The 26,517-nt window shown below is 46.0% G+C and overlaps 1 protein-coding gene across 1 annotated transcript; it reads left to right on the top strand.

Annotated features, from left to right (window-relative positions):
• Window positions 1–17,870: 17,870 nt before the first annotated feature.
• On the top strand, window positions 17,871–20,893 carry LOC127011691 (uncharacterized). Its single transcript, XM_050889697.1, has 2 exons — window positions 17,871–18,428; window positions 20,141–20,893. Exons 1-2 carry the CDS (start codon window positions 18,255–18,257, stop codon window positions 20,630–20,632), a joined length of 666 nt encoding a protein of 221 aa, XP_050745654.1. The 5' UTR covers window positions 17,871–18,254; the 3' UTR covers window positions 20,633–20,893.
• Window positions 20,894–26,517: the final 5,624 nt, after the last annotated feature.

Raw genomic sequence — 26,517 nt, 5'->3', positions numbered from 1 at the left:
GCTTACGAATGTGTGAAGGGGAGGGAATATAGCTGAAACACAGCCCGATAGTATTGGGATCAAGCGACTACTAACCTTGGGGTCAGTGTGGACTGACGACTGACGACTGACGAACTTTACGCACTTATGTTATTATCCAGGCACTTTAAATATTTATTCTTGTTTTTGTTAAGGAGGAGAGGGTTTACCAAGATCCCACGACCCAAATTCAACATAGCTTATGCCGGCAAAAATGGTGCCTCTCCCTCGGCCCCTGTTCTTCTTAGGACTCGGGCATTAATATGCCCACCTAACAGAATTGGCGCCCAACGGTAGGATTTGTTCATATTGTTTAAGAAATACTATAAGAGTCAACTATCTCGATGTGGAATGGATGCATTTGAGTATGGCATAGCTGGCTTCATTATTTGCCATTAGTAGGAACAGAGAGATTAAGTGTTTTAAATATGCACGTGCTTGCCTATTTGTTTTTAATCTCAAACCTTTTGCTTTAAAGTACCCACCTTCTGTAACTGTCAGTGTTGAGCGTTCACTTAACCAGAATGTATCAGGATAGAAACCTGACTTTAAAACGTTCTTAACCGTAAAAGTTCCCTGCTTTGATGTGCCTTCCGGCCGACACCCCACGACGTACTAGGCATCTGCCAGGTTGTTTAGTAGGTTCGAGTCCAGAAAAAGCAGGAGCGCAAACATTACGATAAGAAATATTGACATTGCGTTGTACTGTTCGCTTATCGACCCAGAAAAGAACTATGGAATCCGACAGGAAACGTAAAGGCCACGCTGAACGACCTACTAGATTTACCTGATAAAGAGACGTTGGAGCTCGCACAGAATCAGCCAAAACGGGCAGACACCCTGTCCGAGTAAAACAATCTTGACCAATCCACGGAAATACAAGAAGCCGTCGGTGGGGCGATTCTACCCTCGGGGCACTATAAAGCTGAAAAAGTATATAAAGGACAACTTAGAGGCTACCGAGCGGTGTGAACAGAGATAGGTGAAGCCCCTGAGGCAGAGCAACAAGATGCAGCGTGGTATCAGCGCACAGATAGAAGCTCTGAAGGCGCGAGTAGCAAAATTGCAGTTCCCGATATCCATGAGACCTGGACAGAAGGTACTGCCTTCACCAACCCGAAAAAAAGAAAGAAACAATATGGAACTAGTAACGCAGGACATGTTGAATAGACAGATTCTGAGGCCCACCACACGCAGTGGTGTGGTATAAGTGTGGCATAGGAGCGAACTTGTACTGGAAGTACCCTTCGAAGGAAGAATCCTGCCCGAGCAAATGCCACTTGCAGGTTCCACGAGAAAACGGAGACGGATGGCGATGCTAGCCCAGAGGAGAGAAGAAGAGAAGAAGTACTAGAAAAACATACTAGACACAGACTTGTGCGAACTGTAGGCAAAGGACCATAAGCTTTCTTAAAAAAGCGTTCGCGGCCGATAAAAAAGCAAAGTGAAGAATGTGTACGCACACCCAGCGATGGTAAGACCCAAGTAAACTGTAGAATGAAACGGAAAAGCCAGGTTTGACACAACGTTTTTATTTCGGAATCAATTTTTGGATATGTTCGGCTTCACATTCCCCGGTAAAGGTAGATGAGAGGTTGCCGCCGTTGAAACATCCCCGGAGGTCCACCTTATGACCGGAGACCTGGATATGAACGATACGCTCAAGACCACCTATACCCCACATCAGCTTACTTCAGAACAGCATTCGAAGCTGCAGCAAGTAATAGACATGCCTGAAAAAATGGTTACGAAAGACCACCTCAGAGCAACATATATTTGAAGTAACGTACGACGACTTACCTATCAAGCAGCGGCATTACCCAATATCCCAGCTAAACAAAAGCTGGTGTATGCCGAACGAGATCGCATGCTAGGTCTTGGGATGTTCAAAGAGAGCAGTAGTAGCTGGAGTTTCCTGGTAACTCTGGTGCAAAAAAGCCAGAAAAATCTCCTATGTCTCGATGCACAAAAAGTCAATTCCCGGACGATCAAGGCTGCAAACTCAATTCCCGGGCGATTGAGGATGCAGCTAACAATTAATGTAGACAATAGTAAGTTTTGCTCAAAGTCAGGCAAGGTATCTAGGATACATGGTTGGGGGGGATGCATCCGAAGCGACGATGCAAACATACAATCAATACAGGAATTTCCTCAGCCTAGCTCCACCAAACAGACGCGGAGGTTCCTGGGGATGACCGGCTGGTAGAGGAGGTTTATTCAAAACTAGACCCAGTCAGCGACTCCGCTAAAGAAGAAGTGCGTGAAGGAATTTGAGATGTCAGAAGAAGCAATTAGGGCGTTTGAACTTTTGAAAACCAGCATGGCTTCAGCGCCGGTTTTCGCAACCCCAGACTTCAAGAAACCTTAAAGTTAAAGGGTTTTTCTTTAAGATAGTTAATCGAATAGGTTCTCAACACGTTGTTCCTGACTCTCGGTCACGTACGCATGTGGAAGATCTTTAAGTCCTGCCAGTCGATGATTTTGTAGATTTGGAATCCAACTTCTTTTCGACCGCCGAGTATGCCTTGCGTAAAAAAGTTCTGTTAAACACATATCAAACACAACGCAGAAACTTGCGAAAAATAACATTTTCAATACAATTCAAAATGTTCTTCAAAACTATTTCTTGGAAAAACGCAGTTTTTTATAAAATATTCCGCTTCATAGGTAAATTTTTGTAAGTGGAGTGGTCTTCCTTACGTGGCTGACGGCCAGGAGTGGTCTTCAATCACAATTCTACAATTCTTGTGAAGTTCTCAGTGCACCGTTTGTCCTACATACACACAAGCAACATCCCCAGACATACACAAATGCAACATAGTGAACCACCCGACATACATACATACAAGCAACTGTGCACCCATTACTGAAAGTGTACTTGGCAGGCCCAAACCAGCATCACCCTGTTTCTGATTTGTGATTTGAAAAAAAGCTACACTAAAACTACCTAATTTATTTAAAAATCTTATTAACAATATTTATATATTTAATTGAAATTAAAATTCTGTCTCTATCAAAATCCTAGTGTAATTGAAGAAAATATTATTCCATAACCAAATCTCGTCATGCAAGCAATTGTTTAAGTGTTTTTCCTGACCCACAGTCAATTGAAAATCATGTTCTTAATTTATAAACCAAACTACTGCCAGTATTACAACATATTAATAGCGTTTTCAACTATGTATATTGTGGGCAAGTGATCGGCTACGGTCGCCTTGCTATATTTTGATTGACTGTATATCTTTATTCCAATGATCTTGATATAAAAAAAATTTCCGCAACATAAACAATTGCTCAGTAATAAAATTAAATTAATATTCTATTTTCTATTACCGTTTAAAATGCTGAACTGCAACATCTTTTTATAAAAACTTGCAGGGATCAACAACCTGTGTCAGGTTGTTAACAATAAATAACATCCTCGCTGCTGAGAACCCTCCTTTTTAGGTACTTTCACCCTCTTTACTCTTAGTTCTGCCCTCAAACAATTTAAATAGGAATGTTATATAAACATATGCTAGCAAGTACTACTTTGGATCAAATTGAAAACCCACTCCCTTTACCGACAAAACAAGAGCCTGAACCCGCCCGTTCCCAACTTGAACCTACAACCACTATATTATGTGGCTGTTCTTTGGTGGTCTCATGAAGGCTGAATCGACCGACGGTGGGGTTAAAGATGCGTTCGCGACCGACCTTTGCATTGAAGTCCCCGAGGATAAGCTTCCCGTCGTGGACTGGGCAGCGGTCGTATGTGTCCTCGATTCTCGCGTAGAATGCACCCTTAACAGCATCGTCCTTCCCCTCCATCGCAGCGTGCGCGCAAATTATGCCAAGATTGAAAAACCTAGCTTTGACGCGGATTGCAGCCAGCCGTTCATTCACTGGGATGAAATTGCAGACGTGGTGGCGAAGTCTCCGGCTTACTACAAATCCGCATCCAAATTAGCGCATCTCCGCATGGCAGCTGTAGTAGATATCGCAGTTTGCTCGCTTGGAGCAACCTTGTCCTGTCCATCTCATTTCCTGGATGGCGGTAATGTCTGCGTTTAATTTTACGAGGGCATCCGCCAGTTGGATAGAGGCACCTTCCCAATTAAGGGTTCGGACATTCCAGGTGCATATCCTCAAATCATAGCCCTTTTTCGTTTTGCGGTGGTCGTCATCATAAGGGGGTTTCCTTTCCGAGGCTTTCGCTTTGGTCTTGACTGAGCTTCTTTTTTTACGAGGCGGGTTCCAAACCCTGCGCTCAACCGCTTAACATCTGGGTGACTCGCTGCACACATTAGCTCACTATCTAGCGGATGCTAAGATAGCTACCCAGGAGGTGCCACGAGGAGGCTGTGTGTCAACTTGCAATCCTTCGAAAACAGAGATCGCACTGGCGGCCACCAAGTTGACCGCGATCAGAAAACTTTAATCTGTACGAATGAAAGCCATCCCATCCCGCCGAAGTTAACTTCCTTTCTTGTTTTTCGATTATTTTTATGGAGGCTAGAAGATATAGTTCCGACAGGCAGTATATACTGCCTGCAAAAGATAGAAGACTTTTTGGAAAGTTTCAGCCCGATAGCTTTAAAACCGAAAGACTACTTTGCGTATAAACGGGCGGACAGACGCTGCGTCAGACGGACGGACTGACGGGCATTGCTGGATCTATTCGTCTAGTGATAATTTATTAATAATATTTAATCGTCTTCGCTGAGTAGTAAACTTCTGACTGAAATAATAATAGCCTCTAAGGGGTAAAAAATACATTTAGGAAAAGGCTCTTATCAGATCCAAATCTGAAGAGGGTATTTAAAGCGAATTTCGCTTGGGAATTAAAAGTCCTTAGCACGCCGTCGTTTGAAGAAAAAACAAGTTTGGGAATAAAAAATCCTGAACACGACATATCCTACAACCAAAAAATAAACAATATAAATAGATAATTTATATATATACGCGGTAAAATAAGTACCCAAACTTGATAAAGTTTACAACACATAATAACCATTATGCTCTATAAGCTTTAGATATTTTAAATCCTATAAATGATATTGCCAAGTAGAAGTCCGTCTAATTCCCCTAGGCAAGTGGTATAAAAGCTAACAGAAGCTAACAGGATATTACAGAAAACTTGCGCTAAATTAGCGGAAACTTTAAATAAAAACTTAGAGATCCAAAAAGGCAAAGTTCAGTTACGTACGCCTCCACATAGAATGATTTACATAGAGAAAAACGAGGAACCTTGAGTCCGGGGGATGCATGCATTTGACTAGCCAGACTCTGGGTAGTATAGGCAAAAGAAATTGCAATTCGGCAACTAACAGGTGTCGCGTGGCCAGAACAAAGGCCATGATCGACCTACTGGTAACCGTACTCCTGCAGGTGGCAAATTTCACCAGCCGGCCAGTGGCAAGGGAAATACAGAAACATTATCTCTAGGTTGGAACACCTAGTTAATTCATCCTATACGGGGTCTAGCGAAAGCTCTAATCCGTTATAGAACACCCAAATGGAGAAGATAGACAAAATTTGTTTTGATCTCCTTGGTAATGGTATAGAAGTACTACTCCCCTGAAGTAAAGATCACGACTGGAAGAAGACTAGTGTTCCAATTATGGCCCCATGTAGTACAAGTGAACCAAGTGAATGTTCTAGAGACCCCAAGATGTGCAGCAAAACGTCCGAAGTGGCCGACTGTACCGTCAACGTTATCAACCCTATAGATATCGGTGACCACAAGGATAATATCCAAGATGTGAACAAGACCATAAGTAAATCGCCGGAAAAATTTAAAAGCAAACGGCAAGTGCAATAATTTTCAATGCAAGTGAAGTAGAACCAATACCTAGGAGAATAAATAGGCGCTGCACTGCCCAGCTCAAGTTCAAGCAATAAAAGTGACGTGTGGCGCTGTGAAACTCCCGTAAGATGCATACATACATGCATATGTATGAATCGCTTTTCAATATGTCACGTATATATATTTATATTTATATATAAACCAAATAAAACGTTTTTCAAACCTCCGGATCCGGAGCGACGAGATCTCATCGCAGAGGATAGAGCAGTTGGTATGTTTTTGGAACGAAGTTACCATTTTTATATTCACTACCTAAGCATTACGAAAAGCAAAGACAATGATCCACAGTTTAACTAAGGATTCAATTATTATTATCAAAAAGCAATCCTACCCATAACTGTAGATAATTCAGAAAAATTATATGTCGAGACTTTTCGTCTATAACTTTCGACAGACAACCCTGACAACAGGGGATCGTATGTCGCGGCCCACGACAATCCATCGGCTTACGAATGTGTGAAGGGGAGGGCATATAGCTGAAACACAGCCCGATAGTATTGGGATCAAGCGACTGCTAACCTTGGGGTCAGTGTGGACTGACGACTGACGACTGACGAACTTTACGCACTTATGTTATTATTCAGGCACTTTAAATATTTATTCTTGTTTTTGTTAAGGAGGAGAGGGTTTACCAAGATCCCACGACCCAAATTCAACATAGCTTATGCCGGCAAAAATGGTGCCTCTCCCTCGGCCCCTGTTCTTCTTAGGACTCGGGCATTAATATGCCCACCTAACAGAATTGGCGCCCAACGGTAGGATTTGTTCATATTGTTTAAGAAATACTATAAGAGTCAACTATCTCGATGTGGAATGGATGCATTTGAGTATGGCATAGCTGGCTTCATTATTTGCCATTAGTAGGAACAGAGAGATTAAGTGTTTTAAATATGCACGTGCTTGCCTATTTGTTTTTAATCTCAAACCTTTTGCTTTAAAGTACCCACCTTCTGTAACTGTCAGTGTTGAGCGTTCACTTAACCAGAATGTCTCAGAATAGAAACCTGACTTTAAAACGTTCTTAACCGTAAAAGTTCCCTGCTTTGATGTGCCTTCCGGCCGACACCCCACGACGTACTAGGCATCTGCCAGGTTGTTTAGTAGGTTCGAGTCCAGAAAAAGCAGGAGCGCAAACATTACGATAAGAAATATTGACATTGCATTGTACTGTTCGCTTATCGACCCAGAAAAGAACTATGGAATCCGACAGGAAACGTAAAGGCCACGCTGAACGACCTACTAGATTTACCTGATAAAGAGACGTTGGAGCTCGCACAGAATCAGCCAAAACGGGCAGACACCCTGTCCGAGTAAAACAATCTTGACCAATCCACGGAAATACAAGAAGCCGTCGGTGGGGCGATTCTACCCTCGGGGCACTATAAAGCGGAAAAAGTATATAAAGGACAACTTAGAGGCTACCGAGCGGTGTGAACAGAGATAGGTGAAGCCCCTGAGGCAGAGCAACAAGATGCAGCGTGGTATCAGCGCACAGATAGAAGCTCTGAAGGCGCGAGTAGCAAAATTGCAGTTCCCGATATCCATGAGACCTGGACAGAAGGTACTGCCTTCACCAACCCGAAAAAAAGAAAGAAACAATATGGAACTAGTAACGCAGGACATGTTGAATAGACAGATTCTGAGGCCCACCACACGCAGTGGTGTGGTATAAGTGTGGCATAGGAGCGAACTTGTACTGGAAGTACCCTTCGAAGGAAGAATCCTGCCCGAGCAAATGCCACTTGCAGGTTCCACGAGAAAACGGAGACGGATGGCGATGCTAGCCCAGAGGAGAGAAGAAGAGAAGAAGTACTAGAAAAACATACTAGACACAGACTTGTGCGAACTGTAGGCAAAGGACCATATGCTTTCTTAAAAAAGCGTTCGCGGCCGATAAAAAAGCAAAGTGAAGAATGTGTACGCACACCCAGCGATGGTAAGACCCAAGTAAACTGTAGAATGAAACGGAAAAGCCAGGTTTGACACAACGTTTTTATTTCGGAATCAATTTTTGGATATGTTCGGCTTCACATTCCCCGGTAAAGGTAGATGAGAGGTTGCCGCCGTTGAAACATCCCCGGAGGTCCACCTTATGACCGGAGACCTGGATATGAACGATACGCTCAAGACCACCTATACCCCACATCAGCTTACTTCAGAACAGCATTCGAAGCTGCAGCAAGTAATAGACATGCCTGAAATAATGGTTACGAAAGACCACCTCAGAGCAACATATATTTGAAGTAACGTACGACGACTTACCTATCAAGCAGCGGCATTACCCAATATCCCAGCTAAACAAAAGCTGGTGTATGCCGAACGAGATCGCATGCTAGGTCTTGGGATGTTCAAAGAGAGCAGTAGTAGCTGGAGTTTCCTGGTAACTCTGGTGCAAAAAAGCCAGAAAAATCTCCTATGTCTCGATGCACAAAAAGTCAATTCCCGGATGCAAACTCAATTCCCGGGCGATCGAGGATGCAGCTAACAATTAATGTAGACAATAGTAAGTTTTGCTCAAAGTCAGGCAAGGTATCTAGGATACATGGTTGGGGGGGATGCATCCGAAGCGACGATGCAAACATACAATCAATACAGGAATTTCCTCAGCCTAGCTCCACCAAACAGACGCGGAGGTTCCTGGGGATGACCGGCTGGTAGAGGAGGTTTATTCAAAACTAGACCCAGTCAGCGACTCCGCTAAAGAAGAAGTGCGTGAAGGAATTTGAGATGTCAGAAGAAGCAATTAGGGCGTTTGAACTTTTGAAAACCAGCATGGCTTCAGCGCCGGTTTTCGCAACCCCAGACTTCAAGAAACCTTAAAGTTAAAGGGTTTTTCTTTAAGATAGTTAATCGAATAGGTTCTCAACACGTTGTTCCTGACTCTCGGTCACGTACGCATGTGGAAGATCTTTAAGTCCTGCCAGTCGATGATTTTGTAGATTTGGAATCCAACTTCTTTTCGACCGCCGAGTATGCCTTGCGTAAAAAAGTTCTGTTAAACACATATCAAACACAACGCAGAAACTTGCGAAAAATAACATTTTCAATACAATTCAAAATGTTCTTCAAAACTATTTCTTGGAAAAACGCAGTTTTTTATAAAATATTCCGCTTCATAGGTAAATTTTTGTAAGTGGAGTGGTCTTCCTTACGTGGCTGACGGCCAGGAGTGGTCTTCAATCACAATTCTACAAGCAACATCCCCAGACATACACAAAAGCAACATAGTGAACCACCCGACATACATACATACAAGCAACTGTGCACCCATTACTGAAAGTGTACTTGGCAGGCCCAAACCAGCATCACCCTGTTTCTGATTTGTGATTTGAAGAAAAGCTACACTAAAACTACCTAATTTATTTAAAAATCTTATTAACAATATTTATATATTTAATTGAAATTAAAATTCTGTCTCTATCAAAATCCTAGTGTAATTGAAGAAAATATTATTCCATAACCAAATCTCGTCATGCAAGCAATTGTTTAAGTGTTTTTCCTGACCCACAGTCAATTGAAAATCATGTTCTTAATTTATAAACCAAACTACAGCCAGTATTACAACATATTAATAGCGTTTTCAACTATGTATATTGTGGGCAAGTGATCGGCTACGGTCGCCTTGCTATATTTTGATTGACTGTATATCTTTATTCCAATGATCTTGATATAAAAAAAATTTCCGCAACATAAACAATTGCTCAGTAATAAAATTAAATTAATATTCTATTTTCTATTACCGTTTAAAATGCTGAACTGCAACATTTTTTTATAAAAACTTGCAGGGATCAACAACCTGTGTCAGGTTGTGCGGCTTTAGTTATCATGGTAGGCTGGGCAATGTAAACAATAAATAACATCCTCGCTGCTGAGACCGACACACACCCATCAGCTACTGCCATTACAGCTAGGTAGAACCCTCCTTTTTAGGTACTTTCACCCTCTTTACTCTTAGTTCTGCCCTCAAACAATTTAAATAGGAATGTTATATAAACATATGCTAGCAAGTACTACTTTGGATCAAATTGAAAACCCACTCCCTTTACCGACAAAACAAGAGCCTGAACCAGCGCGTTCCCAACTTGAACCTACAACCACTATATTATGTGGCTGTTCTTTGGTGGTCTCATGAAGGCTGAATCGACCGACGGTGGGGTTAAAGATGCGTTCGCGACCGACCTTTGCATTGAAGTCCCCGAGGATAAGCTTCCCGTCGTGGACTGGGCAGCGGTCGTATGTGTCCTCGATTCTCGCGTAGAATGCACCCTTAACAGCATCGTCCTTCCCCTCCATCGCAGCGTGCGCGCAAATTATGCCAAGATTGAAAAACCTAGCTTTGACGCGGATTGCAGCCAGCCGTTCATTCACTGGGATGAAATTGCAGACGTGGTGGCGAAGTCTCCGGCTTACTACAAATCCGCATCCAAATTAGCGCATCTCCGCATGGCAGCTGTAGTAGATATCGCAGTTTGCTCGCTTGGAGCAACCTTGTCCTGTCCATCTCATTTCCTGGATGGCGGTAATGTCTGCGTTTAATTTTACGAGGGCATCCGCCAGTTGGATAGAGGCACCTTCCCAATTAAGGGTTCGGACATTCCATGTGCATATCCTCAAATCATAGCCCTTTTTCGTTTTGCGGTGGTCGTCATCATAAGGGGGTTTCCTTTCCGAGGCTTTCGCTTTGGTCTTGACTGAGCTTCTTTTTTTACGAGGCGGGTTCCAAACCCTGCGCTCAACCGCTTAACATCTGGGTGACTCGCTGCACACATTAGCTCACTATCTAGCGGATGCTAAGATAGCTACCCAGGAGGTGCCACGAGGAGGCTGTGTGTCAACTTGCAATCCTTCGAAAACAGAGATCGCACTGGCGGCCACCAAGTTGACCGCGATCAGAAAACTTTAATCTGTACGAATGAAAGCCATCCCATCCCGCCGAAGTTAACTTCCTTTCTTGTTTTTCGATTATTTTTATGGAGGCTAGAAGATATAGTTCCGACAGGCAGTATATACTGCCTGCAAAAGATAGAAGACTTTTTGGAAAGTTTCAGCCCGATAGCTTTAAAACCGAAAGACTACTTTGCGTATAAACGGGCGGACAGACGCTGCGTCAGACGGACGGACTGACGGGCATTGCTGGATCTATTCGTCTAGTGATAATTTATTAATAATATTTAATCGTCTTCGCTGAGTAGTAAACTTCTGACTGAAATAATAATAGCCTCTAAGGGGTAAAAAAATACATTTAGGAAAAGGCTCTTATCAGATCTAAATCTGAAGAGGGTATTTAAAGCGAATTTCGCTTGGGAATTAAAAGTGCTTAGCACGCCGTCGTTTGAAGAAAAAACAAGTTTGGGAATAAAAAATCCTGAACACGACATATCCTACAACCAAAAAATAAACAATATAAATAGATAATTTATATATATACGCGGTAAAATAAGTACCCAAACTTGATAAAGTTTACAACACATAATAACCATTATGCTCTATAAGCTTTAGATATTTTAAATCCTATAAATGATATTGCCAAGTAGAAGTCCGTCTAATTCCCCTAGGCAAGTGGTATAAAAGCTAACAGAAGCTAACAGGATATTACAGAAAACTTGCGCTAAATTAGCGGAAACTTTAAATAAAAACTTAGAGATCCAAAAAGGCAAAGTTCAGTTACGTACGCCTCCACATAGAATGATTTACATAGAGAAAAACGAGGAAACTTGAGTCCGGGGGATGCATGCATTTGACTAGCCAGACTCTGGGTAGTATAGGCAAAAGAAATTGCAATTCGGCAACTAACAGGTGTCGCGTGGCCAGAACAAAGGCCATGATCGACCTACTGGTAACCGTACTCCTGCAGGTGGCAAATTTCACCAGCCGGCCAGTGACAAGGGAAATACAGAAACATTATCTCTAGGTTGGAACACCTAGTTAATTCATCCTATACGGGGACTAGCGAAAGCTCTAATCCGTTATAGAACACCCAAATGGAGAAGATAGACAAAATTTGTTTTGATCTCCTTGGTAATGGTATAGAAGTACTACTCCCCTGAAGTAAAGATCACGACTGGAAGAAGACTAGTGTTCCAATTATGGCCCCATGTGTACCCCTTGCCCTTATCCAGGAGAACTTCTTACTGGTCATACCGATCCTGATGGAAGTTTACTTACCAATGCCAAATCCCAAAAAGTACAAGTGAACCAAGTGAATGGCCTAGAGACCCCAAGATGTGCAGCAAAACGTCCGAAGTGGCCGACTGTACCGTCAACGTTATCAACCCTATAGATATCGGTGACCACAAGGATAATATCCAAGATGTGAACAAGACCATAAGTAAATCGCCGGAAAAATTTAAAAGCAAACGGCAAGTGCAATAATTTTCAATGCAAGTGAAGTAGAACCAATACCTAGGAGAATAAATAGGCGCTGCACTGCCCAGCTCAAGTTCAAGCAATAAAAGTGACGTGTGGCGCTGTGAAACTCCCGTAAGATGCATACATACATGCATATGTATGAATCGCTTTTCAATATGTCACGTATATATATTTATATTTATATATAAACCAAATAAAACGTTTTTCAAACCTCCGGATCCGGAGCGACGAGATCTCATCGCAGAGGATAGAGCAGTTGGTATGTTTTTGGAACGAAGTTACCATTTTTATATTCACTACCTAAGCATTAGGAAAAGCAAAGACAATGATCCACAGTTTAACTAAGGATTCAATTATTATTATCAAAAAGCAATCCTACCCATAACTGTAGATAATTCAGAAAAATTATATGTCTATAACTTTCGACAGACAACCCTGACAACAGGGGATCGTATGTCGCGGCCCACGACAATCCATCGGCTTACGAATGTGTGAAGGGGAGGGCATATAGCTGAAACACAGCCCGATAGTATTGGGATCAAGCGACTGCTAACCTTGGGGTCAGTGTGGACTGACGACTGACGACTGACGAACTTTACGCACTTATGTTATTATCCAGGCACTTTAAATATTTATTCTTGTTTTTGTTAAGGAGGAGAGGGTTTACCAAGATCCCACGACCCAAATTCAACATAGCTTATGCCGGCAAAAATGGTGCCTCTCCCTCGGCCCCTGTTCTTCTTAGGACTCGGGCATTAATATGCCCACCTAACAGAATTGGCGCCCAACGGTAGGATTTGTTCATATTGTTTAAGAAATACTATAAGAGTCAACTATCTCGATGTGGAATGGATGCATTTGAGTATGGCATAGCTGGCTTCATTATTTGCCATTAGTAGGAACAGAGAGATTAAGTGTTTTAAATATGCACGTGCTTGCCTATTTGTTTTTAATCTCAAACCTTTTGCTTTAAAGTACCCACCTTCTGTAACTGTCAGTGTTGAGCGTTCACTTAACCAGAATGTATCAGGATAGAAACCTGACTTTAAAACGTTCTTAACCGTAAAAGTTCCCTGCTTTGATGTGCCTTCCGGCCGACACCCCACGACGTACTAGGCATCTGCCAGGTTGTTTAGTAGGTTCGAGTCCAGAAAAAGCAGGAGCGCAAACATTACGATAAGAAATATTGACATTGCATTGTACTGTTCGCTTATCGACCCAGAAAAGAACTATGGAATCCGACAGGAAACGTAAAGGCCACGCTGAACGACCTACTAGATTTACCTGATAAAGAGACGTTGGAGCTCGCACAGAATCAGCCAAAACGGGCAGACACCCTGTCCGAGTAAAACAATCTTGACCAATCCACGGAAATACAAGAAGCCGTCGGTGGGGCGATTCTACCCTCGGGGCACTATAAAGCGGAAAAAGTATATAAAGGACAACTTAGAGGCTACCGAGCGGTGTGAACAGAGATAGGTGAAGCCCCTGAGGCAGAGCAACAAGATGCAGCGTGGTATCAGCGCACAGATAGAAGCTCTGAAGGCACGAGTAGCAAAATTGCAGTTCCCGATATCCGAGACCTGGACAGAAGGTACTGCCTTCACCAACCCGAAAGAAAGAAAGAAACAATATGGAACTAGTAACGCAGGACATGTTGAATAGACAGATTCTGAGGCCCACCACACGCAGTGGTGTGGTATAAGTGTGGCATAGGAGCGAACTTGTACTGGAAGTACCCTTCGAAGGAAGAATCCTGCCCGAGCAAATGCCACTTGCAGGTTCCACGAGAAAACGGAGACGGATGGCGATGCTAGCCCAGAGGAGAGAAGAAGAGAAGAAGTACTAGAAAAACATACTAGACACAGACTTGTGCGAACTGTAGGCAAAGGACCATATGCTTTCTTAAAAAAGCGTTCGCGGCCGATAAAAAAGCAAAGTGAAGAATGTGTACGCACACCCAGCGATGGTAAGACCCAAGTAAACTGTAGAATGAAACGGAAAAGCCAGGTTTGACACAACGTTTTTATTTCGGAATCAATTTTTGGATATGTTCGGCTTCACATTCCCCGGTAAAGGTAGATGAGAGGTTGCCGCCGTTGAAACATCCCCGGAGGTCCACCTTATGACCGGAGACCTGGATATGAACGATACGCTCAAGACCACCTATACCCCACATCAGCTTACTTCAGAACAGCATTCGAAGCTGCAGCAAGTAATAGACATGCCTGAAAAAATGGTTACGAAAGACCACCTCAGAGCAACATATATTTGAAGTAACGTACGACGACTTACCTATCAAGCAGCGGCATTACCCAATATCCCAGCTAAACAAAAGCTGGTGTATGCCGAACGAGATCGCATGCTAGGTCTTGGGATGTTCAAAGAGAGCAGTAGTAGCTGGAGTTTCCTGGTAACTCTGGTGCAAAAAAGCCAGAAAAATCTCCTATGTCTCGATGCACAAAAAGTCAATTCCCGGACGATCAAGGATGCAAACTCAATTCCCGGGCGATTGAGGATGCAGCTAACAATTAATGTAGACAATAGTAAGTTTTGCTCAAAGTCAGGCAAGGTATCTAGGATACATGGTTGGGGGGGATGCATCCGAAGCGACGATGCAAACATACAATCAATACAGGAATTTCCTCAGCCTAGCTCCACCAAACAGACGCGGAGGTTCCTGGGGATGACCGGCTGGTAGAGGAGGTTTATTCAAAACTAGACCCAGTCAGCGACTCCGCTAAAGAAGAAGTGCGTGAAGGAATTTGAGATGTCAGAAGAAGCAATTAGGGCGTTTGAACTTTTGAAAACCAGCATGGCTTCAGCGCCGGTTTTCGCAACCCCAGACTTCAAGAAACCTTAAAGTTAAAGGGTTTTTCTTTAAGATAGTTAATCGAATAGGTTCTCAACACGTTGTTCCTGACTCTCGGTCACGTACGCATGTGGAAGATCTTTAAGTCCTGCCAGTCGATAATTTTGTAGATTTGGAATCCAACTTCTTTTCGACCGCCGAGTATGCCTTGCGTAAAAAAGTTCTGTTAAACACATATCAAACACAACGCAGAAACTTGCGAAAAATAACATTTTCAATACAATTCAAAATGTTCTTCAAAACTATTTCTTGGAAAAACGCAGTTTTTTATAAAATATTCCGCTTCATAGGTAAATTTTTGTAAGTGGAGTGGTCTTCCTTACGTGGCTGACGGCCAGGAGTGGTCTTCAATCACAATTCTACAATTCTTGTGAAGTTCTCAGTGCACCGTTTGTCCTACATACACACAAGCAACATCCCCAGACATACACAAAAGCAACATAGTGAACCACCCGACATACATACATACAAGCAACTGTGCACCCATTACTGAAAGTGTACTTGGCAGGCCCAAACCAGCATCACCCTGTTTCTGATTTGTGATTTGAAGAAAAGCTACACTAAAACTACCTAATTTATTTAAAAATCTTATTAACAATATTTATATATTTAATTGAAATTAAAATTCTGTCTCTATCAAAATCCTAGTGTAATTGAAGAAAATATTATTCCATAACCAAATCTCGTCATGCAAGCAATTGTTTAAGTGTTTTTCCTGACCCACAGTCAATTGAAAATCATGTTCTTAATTTATAAACCAAACTACAGCCAGTATTACAACATATTAATAGCGTTTTCAACTATGTATATTGTGGGCAAGTGATCGGCTACGGTCGCCTTGCTATATTTTGATTGACTGTATATCTTTATTCCAATGATCTTGATATAAAAAAAATTTCCGCAACATAAACAATTGCTCAGTAATAAAATTAAATTAATATTCTATTTTCTATTACCGTTTAAAATGCTGAACTGCAACATCTTTTTATAAAAACTTGCAGGGATCAACAACCTGTGTCAGGTTGTGCGGCTTTAGTTATCATGGTAGGCTGGGCAATGTAAACAATAAATAACATCCTCGCTGCTGAGACCGACACACACCCATCAGCTACTGCCATTACAGCTAGGTAGAACCCTCCTTTTTAGGTACTTTCACCCTCTTTACTCTTAGTTCTGCCCTCAAACAATTTAAATAGGAATGTTATATAAACATATGCTAGCAAGTACTAGCAAGTAGCAAGTTTGGGAATAAAAAATCCTGAACACGACATATCCTACAACCAAAAAATAAACAATATAAATATATAATTTATATATATACGCGGTAAAATAAATACCCAAACTTTTTTAAATTTACATAGAGAAAAACGAGGAAACTTGAGTCCGGGGGATGCATGCATTTGACTAGCCAGATTCTGGGTAGTATAGGCAAAAGAAATTGCAATTCGGCAACTAACAGGTGTCGCGTGGCCAGAACAAAGGCCATGATCGACCTACTGGTAACCGTACTCCTGCAGGTGGCAAATTTCACCAGCCGGCCAGTGACAAGGGAAATACAGAAACATTATCTCTAGGTTGGAACACCTAGTTAATTCATCCTATACGGGGACTAGCGAAAGCTCTAATCCGTTATAGAACACCCAAATGGAGAAGATAGACAAAATTTGTTTTGATCTCCTTGGTAATGGTATAGAAGTACTACTCCCCTGAAGTAAAGATCACGACTGGAAGAAGACTAGTGTTCCAATTATGGCCCCATGTGTACCCCTTGCCCTTATCCAGGAGAACTTCTTACTGGTCATACCGATCCTGATGGAAGTTTACTTACCAATGCCAAATCCCAAAAAGTACAAGTGAACCAAGTGAATGGCCTAGAGACCCCAAGATGTGCAGCAAAACGTCCGAAGTGGCCGACTGTACCGTCAACGTTATCAACCCTATAGATATCGGTGACCACAAGGATAATATCCAAGATGTGAACAAGACCATAAGTAAATCGCCGGAAAAATTTAAAAGCAAACGGCAAGTGCAATAATTTTCAATGCAAGTGAAGTAGAACCAATACCTAGGAGAATAAATAGGCGCTGCACTGCCCAGCTCAAGTTCAAGCAATAAAAGTGACGTGTGGCGCTGTGAAACTCCCGTAAGATGCATACATACATGCATATGTATGAATCGCTTTTCAATATGTCACGTATATATATTTATATTTATATATAAAGCAAATAAAACGTTTTTCAAACCTTCGGATCCGGAGCGACGATATCTCATCGCAGAGGATAGAGCAGTTGATATGTTTTTGGAACGAAGTTACCATTTTTATATTCACTACCTAAGCATTAGGAAAAGCAAAGACAATGATCCACAGTTTAACTAAGGATTTAATTATTATTATCAAAAAGCAATCCTACCCATAACTGTAGATAATTCAGAGAAATTATATGTTGAGACTTTTCGTCTATAACTTTCGACAGACAACCCTGACAACAGGGGATCGTATGTCGCAAAAAGATTTGCGTTGCGGTTGTACTTTTCGCCTATCGATTCAGGACAGAAGTGGGAATCACATGAAAAATTAAAACAAAAGTGAGTATCTGTATTAGTCAGCACAAGTGACAATTCATTCAAAAAACGCGGTGGCCTTAAAAGAAGATCCATATAAATGAAGGTGCCAAGATGAAGGTCTAATTCCAATCCAGCACCGGAGTGACTCGAGCAACAGCGCGCGGAATAAGTCACTAACCCCGAAGTGCATGGGTGCCAAGACAAGGAGATTCACCTGAAAAAGAGACGTGGGAGCCAAAACAGTGTTACAAACACATTTTATGAGCGTTGTCCACCGTAACACTTCTGTCTACGCTTTGACCGGCCTGCTTATTGCAATGGGTGTGTTTGTGTTAAGATAAAACAAGAGTATCACAGAACTAACAATAGTAGAAAGAGGGACGGTAACGATACGAATACGGAACCCAACGGTTAAGATTCGGACTACAGACTTTACCTATTAAAGACAGAGGTCTAGATCTTATAAGCAACCTTCTATACCCATCCTATCTAGGAGGTCTCATAAGATTCCACCCTCAAAACAGCAACTGCACTCTATCTAGTGTGAGGAGTTGAATAACTCCCCACAAATCCCAGCAGCAGATGGTCGGCCGCTCACCAGGGTCGCGGCAAATTCGCGTAGTGGCGGCGCGGCGAAGAGCGAGGACGGAGAACGAGAGAGTTTGGAGATCGAGGACGGAGAACGGGAGAGTTTGGAGAGGAAGAGAGTTTGGAGACAAGAGTTTGGAGAGCGAGAGAGTTTGGAGAGGAAGAGAGGTTGGAGACAAGAGTTTTGTGAGCGAGAGAGTTTGGAGAGCAAGAGGGTTCGGAGACCAAGAGAGTTTGGAGACCAACAATGGAGACGGAGAGAGTGGAGACTTGGCGGGCGGAGCGAGAGTGCCGTGTGCAAAAAGGAGTAGCGGGACGCCGCCGGACTTTGGACTTTGGGAAGAAGGTGCCACATCTCAGCAGCGGTGCGGCACACAAACATGTCGCATGCGTCTCCGGGATCAGCGGGACGGCAGCATCAGGCTGGACGGCGGCGGGAGGCAGTGCGTCAAGGACAAGAGAAACCATGGACTTTGGACCCGATGGGGAGAGTTTTGGCGGGCTGTGTGCAAAAGGGAAATAACGGTTCCCAGAGGCCCTATATAAACCCGCAGGGCGCTAGCAGCGAGATCGGTCAGTCAAGATCAGTCGTTGAGAAGAGTCAGTCAAGATCAGTCATTCAGCATCAGTCATTCGGTCGAGAGCATTGAGATCAGTGATCCAGCGGAGAGCATTCAGTCAAGAGCGAGCAGTCAGTCGAGAGCAAGGAGTCGTCGGAAGCAGCGCCGTGGGAGCCTACGGGGAGCAAGATCGTCACGTCGAGACGATAGCTCCAAGGATACCCAAAGGACGCGAGAAAAGGGGTATAAGGATAGCTCCAAGGATACCCAAAGGACGCGAGGAAAGGGGTCCAAGGATAGCTCCAAGGACGCGAGGAGAAGGTCTACAAGGATCTGATTAGGACTGGCAGTAGCAGTCTGCCGAAGGAAGGGGGAAGTCGGCACAGCTGAGAGAGCTGTACCGAAAGAGGCCAAGCATCACCGAGAAGGGCATCATGCCCAGACGAGGAGACGGGATCGCGGGCCGGATCGGGGTCCAAACCAGGAAGCACAGCCGCTGGAGTCTGAAAGGGCACTCGTGGTCAACAAAGGCAACCTGCCAAAAGAAAGGAAGCTGATGAGCACATACAAGGAGTCGGGTGTGTGATCAGAATACTTACGTAGTGGCAAGGACAAGTGGAAACGACGGGCTGAGGGGTAGAAAAAAACTAAACTTCTGCCGACCGGTGCACGGGCATAAACAATTTGCAAAATAACCATTCAACAGGGAAGGGGGCGCCTCGATAGGCGGTCGATTGGCACTGGACGATAGTGCGATCGATGGGCACAAGAAAATGGAAATATCGGTGATGATGAACATCGCGGCTCGCAAGTGGCAACGCCGCACCTGCGATATCGATATCGTGAGCAGGCCCTCTGGGTATCGATAGCTGATTAATATCGGTGCCCAGTGGGAACAGATGGAGGATCGGCGCGGGAGATTCGAAATTGCTATACGGAGGACGACCGGAGCTGTGGAAATGAAACAAGATGGAAAGCGTCGAGGGAACGTCGAGGGAGCAACGAGGGAGCACCGAGGGAACCGGAACGAGATGCGCCCTGACTCAATGGCTAGGATATACAAGGGAACGCCGGAGAGTGGGAGCGCTGAGTTTTCTTAATCTTTCCCGAAGTAAGGGGGGAATGTGAGGAGTTGAATAACTCCCCACAAATCCCAGCAGCAGATGGCCGGCCGCTCACCAGGTACGCGGCAAATTCGCGTAGTGGCGGCGCGGCGAAGAGCGAGGACGGAGAACGAGAGAGTTTGGAGATCGAGTTTGGAGAGGAAGAGAGTTTGGAGACAAGAGTTTGGAGAGCGAGAGAGTTTGAAGAGGAAGAGAGGTTGGAGACAAGAGTTTGGAGAGCGAGAGAGTTTGGAGAGCAAGAGGGTTCGGAGACCAAGAGAGTTTGGAGACCAACAATGGAAACGGAGAAAGCGGAGACTTGGCGGGCGGAGCGAGAGTGCCGTGTGCAAAAAGGAGTAGCGGGACGCCGCCGGACTTTGGACTTTGGGAAGAAGGTGCCACATCTCAGCAGCGGTGCGGCACACAAACATGTCGCATGCGTCTCCGGGATCAGCGGGACGGCAGCATCAGGCTGGACGGCGGCGGGAGGCAGTGCGTCAAGGACAAGAGGGTCAAACAGAAACCATGGACTTTGGATCCGATGGGGAGAGTTTTGGCGGGCCGTGTGCAAAAGGGAAATAACGGTTCCCAGAGGCCCTATATAAACCCGCAGGGCGCTAGCAGCGAGATCGGTCAGTCAAGATCAGTCGTTGAGAAGAGTCAGTCAAGATCAGTCATTCAGCATCAGTCATTCGGTCGAGAGCATTGAGATCAGTGATCCAGCGGAGAGCATTCAGTCAAGAGCGAGCAGTCAGTCGAGAGCAAGGAGTCGTAGGAAGCAGCGCCGTGGGAGCCTACGAGGAGCAAGATCGTCACGTCGAGACGTTCGGGATTGGGATTACTAGGAATCGCCGAACTGAGACACAGGTGGCTGAGGTCTAAGGAGGCGCCACACGGCTAAGTTCTGTTCTGTCCTGCCGACGAAGTCCTGGCGGTACGCCTGGAGGGTCTACTAGACTGAAATTTGAAATCGAGAGTAGCAAGCCAGAAGGGAGAGAAGTCCCGGAGCGGCGCAACAGAACCCCTACAGTAGCGAGCGAGAAGGGAGAGAAGTCCCGGAGCGGCGCAACAGAACCCTGAGAGTCACGAGCCAGAAGGGAGAGAAGTCCCGGATCGGCGTATACCCTCGAACCCAGCACAGAAGTCAAGACCTACAGCCACCTGTCAGGAGTAGTTCGCAGGACATCGCCACCAGCAAGCAGGACACCACACCGCAACGGCCACGCAAGGAGGATCGAGCCCGCAGAAACGGCACGGACAGTACGCGGAAGGGTGACGCTAGGGTGGAACGTTCGTTCACACGAGGTACAGAAGCGAAGTGAAAAGCGAGGCAGCTTCCTGGCGTTCTGCCTTGACTGTCCGCACGATCTGAGCGGAAGCCCGTGGGACCATCCGGGACAGAGCAAGGGACAGGCGGTCGGGTATCGAGAGGAGTGATCCTGGAGAGCTCGTCGGTCTGTTCACCCTAGTCTGAGAATGGTGACGCTTCCCTAAGCCCGCACTGCTGACCCCATAGCGAGTCTGAACCGTGGCCGAGCAGTCACCGAGCCAGCCACGTCAGGAGCAATCAGCGGGCAAGGATCTTCGAGGAGCGACAAGACAACCCACACCGTCGGAGACAGCGAGGCGAGCAAGTTATAAAGCCGACTGCACTCATACCCACAATAAACCAACTCCGAACCCGAGAATTCTGTGGTTTTTCACTGAACTACTGGGCGGTAACGTTACATCTGGCGCCCAAAACGTGATTGTCCCAGCGGTGAAAGCAAAATAAACAGAATGGGAAAGAAGTGGATTTACCGCCTTAAGAAGGAGGACTTCGCCCATGTCGCACAAAGGCTTAATGTTGTCCTGGACGGCAGATTAGAGGACATGAGGAGGACATTGTCGGAGTATTACTCCGAAACATAGAACGACCCACAACTTGCCGACATCTGGGCTGAGCTGGAAGCCATGTATTAGGACAGAACCGACCCGAGTATCACGCTAACTTACGCTGAAGGGGATAACCTAGTAGCAAGCCTGAGCGTCGACAACATGCAAAGGGAGGCCCACAGGAGAGAGTCAAGCCAGGACAGGAAGACAACGGTGCTGACCTCTAGACACAGCCAGGAGGATTATGCAAGGGTCGCAAAACAAGTCCGCGAGTGGTCATTCAGGTTCGACGGGGCGGAGAAACCGTTCGAGTTCCTGGAACAAGTCGAATGGTCCGCCAACACCTACGGTTTAGACCTAGACATGATCCCCCGAGCAATGCCGGAGTTGCTGAAAGGAAGGGCGTTGAAGTGGTTTATCGCCAACAATAAACAATGGAAAATCTGGGTCGAGTTCATTGAGAGCTTCCATCTCTATTTTCTGCCGAGAGATTTCTTTACAAGGCTGTCGGACCAGGTCAGGCAACGGAAGCAGGGTTTCAGTGAGTCATTTAAAGACTACATGATCGACATGCAAACGATGTCGAGGCCACTAAACTATTCTGCGAAAGACACCTTAAAGCTCATAAAGGAAAACTGCACCCCAAGCCTAAGGATCTTCTTAAGGGCGTACAAAGTGCCGGACCTGGACACGTTGATGTTATTAGCCGATGAATACGAAGAACTGGAAAAGGAGCGGGAAGCGTTCGCCCAAGAAAACAAGTTCTCAAAGGCAAAGTCGTCACCACCAACGCAGGTCACGTGGAGAAGATGCGAGGAGACAGATAGCCAAGAGACACAGAGAAATGACCAATTTTCACCGCCGCAACGAGTCCCACGACAGCAGGCAACAGGAGCACCACGAGGAGGCCAATGGACGCCACCACAGCAGCAACAGATACAACCAGCGAACACGGTGTGGAGACCGCCAAACACAACACAGTGGCCGCGGGGCACGACACACATTGCAGATCCCCATGAGGCCTGCCGAAGGTGCAGCGGCCACGGACACTGGGCACGAGGATGTCGACTCCAACGCCTGCTGTTCTGCTGGGTGTGCGGGAGAATAGGTGTCAGGAGCGTCGAGTGCTGCCAGCAGGCGGGAAATGCCCAGCGACCTCAGCCGCAGAGAGGCGAGCGGGGGTCGCAAGATGCTACCTCTCCAAACTAACGGGCAAGCTAATCGAGGAAGAGCAGCAGTTGTCCGCAGCGGTGACGATTGGGGGAGGCACGTACATGGCCACGATCGACACCGGGGCAACAGCGAGCTTTATAAGCAAGGAACTGGCGGACAACCTGGCTGCCCTCGGGAGGATTACGAGGACACAAGTTAGGTTGGCAGACGGAAGGTGCGGCGGAATCGATGAACAGCTGGAGGTGGAGATCGCATTCGGGAACAAGCGACTAACCATGAACCTGTTGATACTACCAGGGGTAGTGGATTCATTGGTGTTAGGATGGGACTTTCTAACCCAAGTCGGAACCGAGATAAGGTGCGCTGGACACGAGGTGAGAATACCGGCCAGGAACCGACACAATGGGTGGTTTGAGGAGAGGCTATCGGTAGCAGTCGTACAGCAGGAAGAAGAGTATGACGACACAGCGAAGTTCCTGGAGGCAGAGCTAGCCAGTTTTAAAACCATGACAGGAACGTCGAACATGGCAGAGCATCAAATAACGATGAAGGACGACAAGCCAATAAATCAGCGATACTACCCGAAGAATCCGAAAGTTCAAGGGGAGATCAATGCGAAGGTGGACGAGCTACTCCAAATGGGATGCATAGAGCACTCAACCAGCCCATACAGTTCTCCCATCGTGATGGTTAGGAAGAAGACGGGCAAGTGGAGACTGTGCGTCGACTTCAGGCAGATCAACGCCAAATCGATAAAGGATGCCTACCCGATGCCTCGAATAAATTATATCCTCGACCAGCTGAGAGAGGCACGGTACATAAGCAGCTTGGACCTGAAGGATGGCTACTGGCAAATCCCGCTGAAAGAAAGCAGCAGGCAGTACACTGCATTTACAGTGCCGGGAAAGGGCTTATTCCAGTGGAGAGTAATGCCGTTCGGACTCCATTCGGCATCTGCGACCTTCCAGCGGGTGTTGGATCGGGTAATTGGTCCCGAGATGTCGCCGCACGCATTTGCGTACCAGGATGATATCTAGTGATCGGACGCAGACTAGAAGAGCACAAGGCAAACTTGAAAGAGGTATTCCGGCGACTGAAAGAGGCTAATCTGAGATTAAGCCCGGAAAAATGCCAGTTTTTCAAGAAGGACCTGCTGTATTTGGGTCATAGAGTGACTAGCGACGGGATAGGCACGGATCCGGAAAAGGTAGCAGCCATTGCCGAATTAGAGCCGCCTTCAACAGTAAGAGAGCTCCGACAGTACCTGGGAGTAGCTTCATGGTATCGGCGATTTGTACCTGACTTCGCCAAAATAGTCAAACCACTCAACGATCTGCTGCGCAAGGGCAACAAGTGGGTGTGGACACAGGAACATCAGGCGGCATTCGAAGAGGCAAGGCTGGTGGCAGACCCTGTACTAGCGTGCCCGGATTTTGAAAAACCATTTGTCATTCGAAGAGGCAAGGCTGGTGGCAGACCCTGTACTAGCGTGCCCGGATTTTGAAAAACCATTTGTCCTGCAGACGGACGCAAGTGATTACGGTATTGGGGCTATTTTAACCCAGGAAACCGAACGTGGCGAAAAGGTGATCTCTTACTCAAGCCGAACGCTTAACGGGGCTGAGAAAAACTACTCCACGACCGAGAAGGTGTGTTTGGCAATAGTCTGGGCGATCCGGAAACTGAAGCCGTATTTGGAAGGGTACCACTTCAAGGTGGTAACCGACCACATGGCGCTGAAGTGGCTCAACAGCATCGAGAGCCCTTCAGGAAGGATCGCCAGATGGGCCCTGGAGTTGCAGCAGTTTGACTTCGAAATAGCGTACAGGAAGGGACAACTCAAAGTGGTGGCAGACGCATTATCAAGGCAGCCACTACCAGTAACACTGCGAGGGATCAAGGAGACATCGGCGACGGAAGCCTCCGCAGCATGCAGCTGGATTCAGGACATGCGCGAAAAGATAAGGACGCAGCCACAAAAGTACCCGGACTACGTAATGGAGGGAGACACTTTGTACAGGAACATTCCACACAGAGTAGGCAGTGAGGATGTCGCGACGTGGAAGATGTGCGTCCCGAAAGCTCTGCGAGAAGCGGTGCTGAAAGAGAACCACGACTCACCGGCAGCTGGCCATGGAGGAAGCAGAAGGACAGTAGCACGTCTGGCAGCCCGGTACTACTGGCCAGGCATGCACCGAGACGCTCGAGCCCACGTAAGAGGATGCGAGACATGTATCAGATTCAAGCCAAATCAGATGCAGGTAGCTGGGAAAATGCTAACGCAGGTGCCAGAGGAACCGTGGGCTACAGTGTGCGCAGACTTCGTCGGACCCCTGCCGCGTTCAAAACACGGCAATCAAATGCTGCTGGTGCTGATAGACAGGTTCTCCAAGTGGACTGAATTGGTGCCGCTGAGGAGCGCGACAGCCGAGTCCCTAAAGAAAGCGTTCAGGGAGCGCATCATCGCAAGGTTTGGGGTCCCTAAGGTAGTCATAACGGACAACGGAGTGCTGTTTAACAGCAAAATCTTCAAGAGTTTCCTGGCCGAGATGGAAGCCAAGCCGACAGAAAGAGCAAACAGGACCGTGAAAACGATGATAGCGCAGTTCACAGGGCAGGATCAGAGAAACTGGGACGAGAAATGGCCAGAGATCATGCTGGCAGTAAATACGAGTGTTTCGAAATCCGCTGGCGGATACACGCCAGCGTTTGTTACTCAAGGCAGAGAACCGAGACTGCCGAGCGCCTTATACGACAGAGAGACCTTGGGAACAGGACGACCCACTGAGACCCCAGGGGAGAAGGCAAACAAACTCGGGGAAATCTTCGAGATTGTAAGGCGGAATCTGGAGAGAGCCTCCCAGGATCAGGCTACCCATTACAACCTGAGGAGGAGACAATGGACACCAGCGGTGGGAGACGTCGTGTGGGCCAAGGAACATCATTTGTCGAAGGCGGCCGAGGGGTTCGCAGCAAAGTTGGCCCCAAGATACGGCGGACCTTACCAGGTCACGGATTTTGCGTCACCAGTAATCTGCAAAATACGGCACGTGAACACAAAAAAAGAGAGGACCATCCACGTGAGCGAGCTGAAACAACAACAAACACAGAACACCAGCGAGCAGCTACAAGCAGATACGGTAGACAAAAGGCAAGGATACCCGAAGGACACGAGAAAAAGGGTCCAAGGAGAGCTCCAAGGAGAGCTCCAAGGATACCCAAAGGACACGAGGAAAGGGGTCCAAGGATACCTCCAAGGATACCCGAACGACACGAGGAAAGGGGTCCAAGGATACCTCCAAGGATACCCGAAGGACACGAGGAAAGGGGTCCAAGGATATCTCCAAGGATACCCGAAGGACACGAGGAAAGGGGTCCAAGGATAGCTCCAAGGATACCCGAAGGACACAAGGAAAGGGGTCCAAGGATAGCTCCAAGGATACCCAAAGGACACGAGGAAAAGGGTCCAAGGATACCTCCAAGGATACCCGAAGGACACGAGGAAAGGGGTTCAAGGATATCTCCAAGGATACCCAAAGGACACGA

This window comes from Drosophila biarmipes, unplaced genomic scaffold, assembly GCF_025231255.1.
Source record: "Drosophila biarmipes strain raj3 unplaced genomic scaffold, RU_DBia_V1.1 ptg000005l, whole genome shotgun sequence".
In the NCBI taxonomy this organism is placed as follows: Eukaryota; Metazoa; Arthropoda; class Insecta; order Diptera; family Drosophilidae; genus Drosophila; species Drosophila biarmipes.
This window is presented reverse-complemented; position numbering and strand designations above follow the sequence as displayed.

Excerpts from the sequence above, each read along its gene's own strand:
- LOC127011691 (XM_050889697.1), top strand. The coding sequence starts at position 18,255 with ATGGTCGGCCGCTCACCAGGGTCGCGGCAAATTCGCGTAGTGGCGGCG. Across the intron at positions 18,429-20,140 it reads GAGTTTGGAGAGGAAGAGAG|GTTGGAGACAAGAGTTTGGA; the intron begins GTTGGAGACAAG and ends AGAGGAAGAGAG.